Genomic DNA, 11,848 nt, shown 5'->3' with positions numbered 1-11,848 from the left:
AGAATTTCAGAATGTCAGAGCATCAAGTGACCTCCACGTTCTTCCATTTGCAACCACGTCATTTCAGAAAGGGAGGAATGGTGGACGCGGTATGGTCTAGTAAAAATAGCATAAGATTTGACATCAGATGTATATTGATTTCCATTTCCACTGGTTCTATACCAATTATTCAGCTCTGACCAGGTCTGTGCCTGCCTGAGTTTGACAGATTAATGTTTCCCTCTCTCATTCCCTAGGAAATGGCACATACCCAGTTCCTGAGTTAGGGCCAACCCCATATCAAGGTAGGGAAACTGAGAAGGGCTTCTCAAGAAAAATCAAGCAGGGTCTTTTAGCAAAATATTTCACATACCTTATTCTTAGTGATCACAATCTGATTGTCATGTTGCTGCTCAGTCCTGCAGTCAGACATGTTGTGGCTACATTCCTCCATCCCCTCTACCCACATGGTCCACAGTCCCAGTCAGCTGTAGCCACAGAAGAACAGAATGACTGGCAACCCAGGCCAAAGACCAAGAAGAAACTGAATACTAGATCACTGCCGGAATACATATGGACCACAAAGATTAAAAAAGCCCCTGGGGAGAGAAGCTAGGAGAATTTCCTCAGTGGAAACTCAAGGACTTGAAAATTAAGGTCCAACCTGTCCAGTGGGGGCAGGTGTGATGAGCTAAACAGAGGAGAGAAGAGATACCTGATTCCCTCTGAAAGATGGGCACTATGTGAAAAATAGTACGTATAACAAATACTTGGGGAATATTAAATTTTTTTAAAAGGGGCAGAGAAAGAGGGAGAGAGAATCTGAAGCAGACTCCATGCTTGGCATGGGCTCTGATGCCCGGCTCGATCTCACAACCCTGAGATCATGACCTGAGCCAAAATCAAGAGTCAGACGCTTAACCAACTGAGCCACCCAGGTACCCGGGAATACTAGATTAATATAGTTTTATCTTTATTAATTCCCCATTTCTTATTGCCCTGAAGCACCACAGTCTTTGGATTTGAACATTGAGATTTTGATAAACTAGGAGCACTGGGAATTCAGGATAGGATATAGGGGGAGTCCCTGCATTCCTTGGAGGACAAAAAACTTTCCTTTCTGAAACAGGTGTGGGGAGAAATAAAGGAAGAAAAAAGTAAGAGAAGCAGACAGTCAAATAAATGTGTCCTGACCATACCTCTGAGGGATGAGTTCCCCCCAAGGACGGAGAAGTGATAGGTGAAAAGAGGGCCAAGAGTGGAAATGCTTTCCTGATCCCCACTGGAGACCTGGCAAGACATGATTGTTCAAGATGGCTCAGAAACTCCAAGGAGGTCAAGGGATTTTCAGAGCAGCAGTGGAGGAACTTGCCATACAGGTCAATCTGAGACATGTTCCTGGCTCCTAGGACGCAGGATATGTGTTCCAACTTTCTGCATGCCTCCAGTGTGAGGTGCAGAACCAAACAACCTGCTAAGAGAGGATCAGCATTTTGGAGAGCCGGGGCAATGAGTGAAATTCCTCAGCCAGAGCCCCAAAAGGAACTGCAGTCAGTTCTTGGAGGGAACTTGGAGGTGTGTGTGTGTGTGTGTGTGTGTGTGTGTGTGTGTGTGTGTGTGTTTGGGGGAATCACATCAGAAAACCCTGACAGGGGACCATTTCAACAACAGGGTTGCTACTGAGCCCTGACAACGCCAAGACAACAAGTAGCCCATGAGTTCTTTAGCCACAGACTTCAACAGTGATGCCAAGGGCAAGATCTAGATTCTCAACAGAAAGACCATGTACATACGCACAGATGAGAGTGTCTGCCCAACTGTAGAGACCAGCACCAGTACGAGCATGAGACAGAATGACTCCACACCCCCACCCCAAGTCCCGCCACTTCCCATAGTATAGGTTTCTCTTCGACACAAAAGTCACCTCAAGAAAAGGAGAGAAAGAGGGGCTCCTGGGTGACTCAGTCATTAGGCGTCTGCCTTCGGCTCAGGGCGTGGTCCCAGGGTCCTGGGATCGAGCCCCGCATCAGGCTCCTCCGCTGGGAGCCTGCTTCTTCCTCTACCACTTCCCCTGCTTGTGTTCCCTCTCTCACTGGCTGTCCCTCTATGTCAAATAAATAAATAAAATCTTAAAAAAAAAAAAAAGAAAAGAAAAGAAGAGAAATAAACCATTCTGATTCAAGGTCGAATTTTGAATTAATGAAATATTTACTTGGAAAAATTATTTTAAGTCAAAAGAGACTGTTTGCACTGTAGGAAACTAAGATATTTTTAATTGGTGTGCTATATTGTTTGCTTTTTCCGCCTTTCCATACTACCCATCAGGATGTAGACTTAGAAAGACAAGATCATTATCGAAAACAAGGAAGGTACATTTTCACTGAACATCCAAGAAGAATGTAATTAAATTTGTTACCCCATCAATAGGCAAGTTTGTTTTTGTTCTTGTTTTTGCAAGTTCATCTTGGAGTAAAGGTTTTCTGGACTCCCTGTGTGCTGGCAATCTATTAAGGAAACACTTCTTTTCCAGAAAGGGGCTGTACTGTACCTGTCCAATCTCAGTACATAATAAGGAAATTACATAAAGTTTCAAGGAGATGCTTCCTATAAAGCGTTTAGTACTCATTAAATATTAGTTGGCAAATCTTTCTTTCTCATCATCCCACCTTCCACCATTTAAGTAGTTTCCCTCAAGTCACATACTTGCTTAGGCACAGAGAGAAGACCAAAGCACAGAAATACCATTTTTTTAACATTGTTATAATTTTTATTCGAATGTCAAATATAATTTAGAAAACTCAGGAGAAAGAAAGTCTATTGTATTTACCCTTACTTTTGTTCTTACCACATTCAGGATCCTTCTTTTATCATTACCTCCTTTATTTTTTCTTTTCTTTTCTGCTATATTATTTTTTTTTAACACTTCATTGGCTTTTAGTGTATTTACAAAGTTGCCGATCCATTACCACAATCAGTTCTCAAAAAGAAACCCCCTACCCTTTAGCTGTCATCCTTCCAAACCTTCCATCTCCCCCTGCCCTAGGCAACCAATAACCTACTTTCTGTTTCTACAGATTTGCTTATTCTGAATATTACATGTAAATGAAATCTTGCAATATGTGGTCCTCTGGGACTGGCTTCTGATTAGAGAACTTTTTTCAGTCATTCATCTAAGCTAAATTCGCGGGACTGTTGCAGCCCCACCCTCTCTCTCTATTCCTTCTGGCGCTCAGCCACCATGAATGTTATCAGTTGTCATAGCTTCCATGTTCCTGAGGCTCTGTTCATCTCCCCCCCCCCAATCTATTTTATCTCTGTTATTCAGATTGGATAGTTTCTATTGTTTTCATTATTGTTTTTTAACTGTTTTATCAGTGTATGATTGACATACAAAGAGTTGTACATAGTTAACGTAAAAGACACTAACACTGAGATGATATAGGTGTTGGAATTTTCTGATCAAGATTTAAAGTGGCCACCGAACTTCATTGGGCTTCATTGTTTTATTGAACAATTACAAACATACTTGAAACAAATGTAATAAATAGAAAGTCACAGAAATAACATTTAAAAATTTTTCCTGCTCAGTCAGTTAAGCGACCCACTTGTGATTCCAGCTTAGGCCATGATCTCCTGGGTCCTGGGATCAGGCCCCACCTCAGGCTCCATGCTCAGTGGGGAGTCTGCTTGGAGATCTTCTCCCTCTTCCTCTGCCCCTCCTCCCACTCACGTGCACAGGTTCTCTCTTTCTCTTTCTCTCTCAAATAAATCTTGAAATTTTTTTTTCCTAGTGTGCAGAGAGGTAGGAAGCAGAGCAGTATTCAGACTCTCCCATGACAGAGCTAATTAGTGATAAAGTCTATCCAAGACTATTAAAACTGCTGTCAAGTGTAGCAGTCATCAGCCTTCCTGTCAAGGTGCCTCTTGACATTTCATTGGGGAAAGATGGGGAAAAGCTAATTCTAGTAAAAAACAAACAAAACAAAACCCACAAAGTGGAAACAAATGAATGGGAAATGTGCATAACCAAGAACCAGATATGGTAGTTCAATGGACGTGAATAAACTATTCATAGCAACAGGAAAGTCTTGTGGCAAGGAGATATTGGGTGGAGAAGTAGGGGGTAGGGACGTGGGTGGGGGTAATGCAATTCCAAAAGAGTAAAGAGAAAGATCCGGCAAGCAGCAGGTCTGGGGCTACATAGATAATGCAAAAAGTGAATTACCTCCCAGGGCTCGGGTCCCAATAGTACATAAAATATAGACTGCCAATGAAACTCCTGGTGTGGATCAAACTCTAAGGAGACAATTACTCCTAGCTCCTCGAGACCACAGTCTGGAACCCACAATGGTCTGACTCCAGTCTCGGACCCCCATACCTAGGATAAAGTCCACACTAGTGAAGAGACTTCCAGAATTGCAGGATCCTTAGAGGTCTAATCCAGTCCCTGTTTCACAAACGATGAAACCTAGATCCAGGAAGCTTAAATGACATGCCCAAAGTCACAGAGCCATTTATACCAAAGCCAGAGCAAAAAACAATTGTCCTGTCCCTGGTCCAGAGTGTTTACCACCATAGGCTATTTATAGATCTACCTTACATGGTCTAAATAACATAAAACCTGCCATATACCTACTTTCCTGAGACAGAATTATAATGATACCTTCTTTCTTCCCTAATACTCACCCATATTACTCAAAGGCCATTCAGTACCACTAGACTTGAGCCAATGAATTGATTTCCCAGCATTCCTGTCTCAATAGGATACATCTATATCAATAATAATTTTTAAAATGTCACTGAGATTATTAGAAAAATAATACGTTTAGGGGCGCCTGGGTGGCATAGCGGTTAAGCGTCTGCCTTCGGCTCAGGGCGTGATCCCAGCGTTGTGGGATCGAGCCCCACATCAGGCTCCTCCACTGTGATCCTGCTTCTTCCTCTCCCACTCCCCCTGCTTGTGTTCCCTCTCTAGCTGGCTGTCTCTATCTCTGTCGAATAAATAAATAAAATCTTTAAAAAAAAAAAAGAAAAAAAGAAAAATAATACGTTTATTGTGGACATTTTTCAAAATACAGATGAACAAAAAGAAAATAAAAATAGCTGCAAACCTATTAGCAGAGATAACCTGTTGATATCTTCTATCATTCTTCCAGTTCTTCTTCTATGTTCCTATCTCTATATACATCCAACTGTATGTATATTACTTTATGCAATATAGGATCATACTGAACCTACAATTTTCTAACCTACTTTTTTCATCTGTGTTCAGAAAAGTAGGAAAGATTCATTTTTGTTTTGCCAGCAAGGAGATATTTTCATTAGATGATCCTACACTCTGTCATCTGGGGAAGTTCTTTTCCTTTCTACTGGGCTCACCTACATCAGACCATACTGAGTCTACCTTTGATGTGCATCACAAGGCCCACCTGGCAGGTGTCACTCTTTCTCTTCTCCCTCATGGTACCCTCAGACTTCTACCTCTGCCATCCTCCTCAACTTTTGGCTACCGCTCTCAGAAAGAAGGTCACATCAGTTTTTGCTTTCAATGGACTTCAAGGTTAGGACAGCTTCAGGTCCTTGGTGTCCCGAGCTTTGCTATGTGATGGAAGGAGCAGAGGTGAACCTGAGGGAAGAAGAAATAAAGCTACCATCCCCCAGTTCGTTGTCATTAGAGTGACACATCTTCAAGATATTTAAACCTTTATCTCGCTGATATTATCAATTATTATAGAAAAATTCTAATGAGTTACTTGCTAGTAACATCTCTGTTTTTTCTTCCTATCTTCTCAAAGACCTATGTTCTATTGCATAGAAATCAATGGGTAAATATTGGGAATAAAACCCCATCCTGGAAAAAAACAAAACAAAACCATCCTGACCCATTGTTTTCTCTGCTCCTTCTAAGTAATTCCAGTAAAGAGATTAAAACTTTGTGGAAGATGATCAAGAACCAGAAGATCAAGTTTTCAGTGAGAGCTAGGAAAACTTCTGGTGGTATGAAAATATGCAAAGGAAACACAACTCAACAGAAATGGGATATCGGAGACCACTAAGGAGTCTATGGAAATATTTTTATGACTGTGAACTTGGGACTTCTCAGTGTCTTCCAGGCCACGGACATGATGGTTTTACTGTGCAATCTTACTCACCACTCCCTGGTCACTAAAACTAGGTGTGTGGAAAGAGGGGAGAAAGTGCACTCGTCCTTTTCCCTTAGAAAGTAGATCAGGCTCTGAAATTTTAGCTCCTCTTCCCTGTCCCAATTAATCTCAATCCCTTTCCATCAACTCAGAGTAAATATTCCTGTCTCCTGACTCCTGCCAAAAGTCCCCAGCAATGCCATAGTCTTGAAGGGCAGTGAATGATCCAAAAGTCGAGAAGGAAGGGCTCATTAGTCTGGGAACTAGAAGAACAATTAAAAGTGGAGATAAAATGTTTTCAGAATGTTTATCCCCTAGGGAACTAAGAAGAGTTGGAGCTGTGGTTGCAAGGAAGTAGCTGGGGGCAGGGTTGAATAAAGGAACACACCAAGAACAAGTAATTGCCCTCTAGGGATTCTTACATCCTGAAAAGTTATCAGCTTAGACTGAGAAAGTAAAACCTCCATCCCCCAGAAGAGGATGGACTACTGCTTCAAGGCTTCCTGAGAAAAGTACTACCTCCTCATCCAAAAGGAATTATGTGCATGAGATGAGCACTGAACCTCGGTGAGTCCCCCACAGGGAAGGTTGAGAGGAGGTGGTGAGAGAGTAGAGCCCAAATTCCTGGGAGCAGCCATTATTGCCCTGGGATCCTCCCCTGTGTTTTTCTCACTATTCTAGTTGGAGGCTCTTTGATTCTTCACATGACCCAGAAAATGCAAGTCACTGTTTATGAGCTCCACAACGGATTCCCCAGTCTTAGTCAGTCACCCAATCAACAGTAATAAACTGAAGTGCTCAGTATACAGAGACACATTCAAAACACCGAAGAGTGGAGGTCAAAAGGGATAAGTTTCTTTTCTTAGCCTCAAGACATTTGCATTACATTGGAACTAAGAAGGAATGCAGAAGCGCTGAGCTTAATTACTGTAAGAACCAAACTTAGACATAAGCCTATCTTTTTTTGAAAAAGAGGAAGGTAAATATTCTCCGTCATTAAGAAACATAACCCTTAGGGGAATGAAGGTAGATTTGTTAGGGGTCATCCCACTCTAAAAATTCCCTGGGTCCAGCTTTGGAATGAAGCTTTGACCCAAGCGGTTCTCCCATCTCTACCTGTATGGCCCCTTCCCTATTTCCTGAACTTCTGGTTTTCAAGTCAACCTGATCCCATTCAGTGGCACCTCCCCAAATAGTTATGTGTGATATGAATGCTTCGATCCCCAAACCCAGTAACCTATAATATCTTAGTGCCCACAGCCTCACTAGCTATGCATTCTTCGAGTAATCAAAGATTGAAGGATTTCTTTTCCCTTCTTACACAGCTTTAAACTACAGCTTACATATATTCACTTTTTGCAGACCTTTAGAGCTGGAGAAATCTTGGAGTCTATCTTACTTGCACATTCTGCAGAGGAAGAAAATATGCCTCATAAAGGTAGTGCTCTACAATGATATTTAGATGGTTTGTTGATACAGGCTGAAACCCAGATCCCCTTACTACCAATCTACATGTGGCTTAAACCACATCTACTTTTTTGAAAAGCAAATGCGCCGGTTGTTTCTTTGTTTCAACTTTATTATTTCTACATTTCTGCCTAGTTATTTACATAGTCTGACTCTAAGTCTCCAGTTACCAGACTTGGTGCTTCCTTTGAAAACTCTAATAAGGTCATGATAACTCACCCTGTCTATCCTTCCGCCAGGCTGAATTCTTGGAGAGGGAGACCAGGCTGCATTGATCTTGTTACCCGGCACCTGCCACTGGGCCAGTCACTACTCAGTGCTCAGCAAATGTTCACTATGTCAAGCAGAGTGGAATGAAATTCTCTAATCCCAAAAAGCTGAGAACAAGACCATCTATTAATAAAAATCGTTCATCACCATCTAAAAACAGCATATTTCAAAATTTTATTGGGAAAAAAGGTATTGAGTCCATACCGCTTATAGAGCATAGTACTACCCACTGGGTATAGACAAACTCTCTACCTTAATGCTTTGCTTATTGAGGCAGGTTCTCTATAATTAAGTTATTTAGGCAATAGGAAGTATTGCAAAGGGGATTTATATTTATTTCTATTCTGTTAATTTTCTAGCCTCTATAGCACATATTCATACTGTTTCTTGCCTCCATATCACTGGGCAGAATTTACTTCAGTGAAATTGACTTGCAGAGTGTAACAATAGCCAGTTATGTTTACTTAGTACTTTACAAAGCACATTCGTGTTCATTTCTTCATCTAATCTTACTCAAAATATTGTGAGGTAGATATTATTATCATTCCCACATTTCAAATGAAGAAACCGAGGCTCAGGAGGTCAAGTAACTAGCCCAGGGGACCTAGCAGGCTAATGGGAGAGGCAAGTTAGAACTTGGATCCCTTGACTTCTCATTCAAAGCTTTTCCCACTCATTACACAGCATTTCTCTACAAAGCAAGATAGCTGTGCTGGGTCTCCAATCTAAGATTCCTCAGGTTCCTCCCATCCTAGTCCACATCCTTCCACAACTCCCCCCTACCCCTCCCTACTGGGCTCAGTGGGAGCTGAGAACGTGCTGTGCACACTCAAACTTGGTTCCAGCTTGGTTTCCAGGGAGATGTGACACCTGGGCCGACCACCTTACTCCTGTTCCTTGGTCTCCTCGTCTATACAGTGAAGTGGATGGAATACGTGATCTCTCTGGCTCCTTTCACCTCTCACATACTTGATTTTCTTATACAGTAACAGGGCTCTTCTGAAGGGAATCTGGATCCATGGCTGCAACCCTGAAGGGGAGAATTCTGGATGCTTGGACAGCCTACAGGTGATAGTAGATCAGAGTGGAGTTACTTCCTCTGGCTGATACAAGCACCCGGCTTGGGGGGCAGCCAAAGGCTCTCTGAGGCAGTGTTCAAAACCACCCACCAGTCACCATCCTCTGGCCCCAGAACAGGGTCTCCAACCCTGAGAATCTAAAGTCAGTTTCTATTTTTCGTTTCTGCAGTGACGCCCTCCGGCCACTGCAGGACCAGGGCTGAGGGAAGCCCAGAGACGCCTGCTCCACCCAGGTTCCCAGCTCTCTGGCAGGCCACTGTTGCCAGCCACAAGAAATCTCAAGCGGACTATGCTTTTCAGTTCTATCACATTTGATTCTGTGCCTCCACTCTGGTTTTCTTAACGCTGACATATGCCTTTTGTCCTCTGTTTGGCCGTCTCATTTGATTGTCACAGATTTTATTTTAAAGTTTCTTATTTGATTCTGTTGCGCTGGTTTTCTAAACACAAATTCCTAACATTGAGAGGTATTATATGCTAGAAGTCGGTTGAAAGCATAGTACCTCATATACTCAAATATTTTTAATAAATGAGTTAACTTATTAACTGTTTTAAGAACAGGAAATATGCCTTGAGATTATAGTTCTATTAAGAAAAACTGTGGCATTTAATTCTATTTTTATACTGGGCTGGTCAACATGCTGGAAGGGAAATAATCCAACACAATCCTAGCTGAGAAAGGAGTATTCATTCCCTCCGAAAGATTCAGTGGATTTCAGTCGGTTCATATTCAGTAATATGATCACTGGTTTCCAAAAGATCTCATTGCATTATTTTGTTAATCATTTATTTAAACATCTAAATAAATGTCTGTAACTTACTATGTAAATTGCACATTATTGAGAAGACATAACCAGTGGTAATTTAATTATAGCCACAAATTTAATTAAACAACTAGTAACCTTGTTCTTCTGCTTCAAAGCACTTAGCACAATTATACTTAATTTTTGTAATTATTAATTTAATCTTGGTGTCCCTGATTAAATTACAAGAACCAAGAAAGCAGGACTCACGCTTCCGTCTTTCTTATTCACAGGCAGGTGTCTGATGTCTAGCACAGGCCCCAGCACACACAGGGGCTAAACAGATGCTGGCTTAAAACTAGATCTGCCTTTCCTCCTTACCTTCCACTTCCCTCCTTTTCTGACTTCCAAACTTTCTTGCTTAGTTTTTCTGTGTTTTTTACTTTCTTTTTTGTCTTTCCTTCTTTCCTTTCTCCACCACTTTTTTTTTTTCTCTCTTTCCTTCTACAGTGAATGGTTACCTCCTCTGTAATCGTAACTGTGCTGGGTCCTAGCCACGAAAGGATGACCAGAACAGGGACTTTATCCTTGAGAATCTCAGTCTAGTTGAGAACCCAGCTGTCCTTCCCGTAGCACTTTCATTGCATTCTCCCTAAGCATCTAGGTTAAGGAAACTGAAGGTTGGTATCCCTATTGTAGCTCCAGGTCCAGCTCACGCCCTAATCCCCAACTCCTAAAGTGAGACCTTTCCTTACGTCTCTCTGCCTTTGCTCCTCTCCTGGCAGCCTGACCCACCTGCTCCATGAGGAGGAACAACCTGACCTGGGAAAGTGAGTTTGTCCTCCTGGGGCTCTCCAATGACAGGCAGACCCAGGCTGGACTCTTTGTGCTGTTTGGGACCGCCTATCTGCTGACCCTCCTGGGCAATGGGCTCATCATCCTCCTGATTGGACTGGACACACAACTACACCTGCCCATGTACTTCTTCCTCTGCAACCTCTCAGTGGTGGACATTTGCTACACCTCTAGCGGGGTCCCCCAGATGCTGGTGCACCTCCTGCTGGAGAAGAAAACCATCTCCTTCATCCGATGTGGGACCCAGCTCTTCTTCTCGCTGGCCCTGGGGGGTACCGAGTTCCTGCTGCTGGCTGCTATGGCCTATGACCGTTACGTGGCTGTCTGCGACCCCTTGCGCTACGTGGCAGTGATGAGACCAAGGTGCTGTGCTGGGCTGGCAGCTGTCTCTTGGCTTACAGGTCTGGTGAATTCTGTGGTGGAGACGGTGGTCACCATGCGCCTACCCACCTGTGGACACCACGTGCTGAACCATGTGGCCTGTGAGACACTGGCATTCATCCGCTTGGCCTGCGTTGACATCACCCTCAACCAGGTGGTCATATTGGCCTCCAGCGTGGTAGTGCTGCTGGTGCCCTGCTGCCTGGTCTCACTGTCCTATGCCTACATTGTGGCAGCCATTCTGCGGATCCACTCCACCAGGGGACGCCGCAAAGCCTTCGGGACCTGTGCCTCCCACCTTACTGTGGTCTCCATGTCTTACGGGATGGCGCTGGTTACCTACATGCAGCCCCGCTCCACAGCCTCGGCCGAGCAGGACAAGGTGGTGGTGCTCTTTTACACTGTGGTGACCCCCATGCTGAATCCACTCATCTACAGTCTGCGGAACAAGGAGATGAAGGCTGCTCTGAGTCGAGTTCTGATGAGCCGCTCTGAATCAAAACTTTAGTATACTGCGACTTTGTCATGAGAGGCCTCACTGTGAACACCGCGGACCTTGGAGTTTGTCCTCGGCATAATATACGCCTGTGTCTGTGCACGTGCCTATGCATGTGTGTACACGTGCATGGTGTAAGGGAGCAGGTAGGAGGACCACGATCTGCATCACTCACTATCTTTTGAGGTAACAGGGAAGTGGATTGTATCCCTGGGCTCTATTTTTGGCCCCCGACTTATTCGAAAAATGTGAATTACAATTTACAAATACATACATTAAATGAAAAAAAAAAGATATCCCAGCATATATGAATTAGAAAAGAAGATCAAATTAGAAATCAGGGCAGTGCACAAAACTTACGCCAGGAAAGTATATTTCCTTCTAAAATCTACAACTGTATGTCTAAGCTTTTCTGCAATCAGTGAGAAAAGGGAG

At 43.1% G+C, this 11,848-nt stretch overlaps 1 protein-coding gene across 1 annotated transcript; it reads left to right on the top strand.

Annotated features, from left to right (window-relative positions):
- The first annotated feature begins 10,483 nt into the window (after positions 1-10,483).
- On the top strand, positions 10,484-11,633 carry LOC113267175 (olfactory receptor-like protein OLF3). Its single transcript, XM_026515141.3, has one exon. The coding sequence runs from the start codon at positions 10,484-10,486 to the stop codon at positions 11,423-11,425; it is 942 nt and encodes a 313-aa protein (XP_026370926.2). The 3' UTR covers positions 11,426-11,633.
- The last annotated feature ends 215 nt before the right edge of the window (positions 11,634-11,848 follow it).

The sequence above is a fragment of the Ursus arctos genome, unplaced genomic scaffold (assembly GCF_023065955.2).
Source record: "Ursus arctos isolate Adak ecotype North America unplaced genomic scaffold, UrsArc2.0 scaffold_3, whole genome shotgun sequence".
NCBI lineage: Eukaryota > Metazoa > Chordata > Mammalia > Carnivora > Ursidae > Ursus > Ursus arctos.
Note: the sequence above shows the minus strand (reverse complement) of the source record. Positions and strands in the feature narration are given on the sequence as shown.

Coding starts and splice junctions, on each gene's coding strand:
- LOC113267175 (XM_026515141.3), top strand. CDS start 10,484: ATGAGGAGGAACAACCTGACCTGGGAAAGTGAGTTTGTCCTCCTGGGG.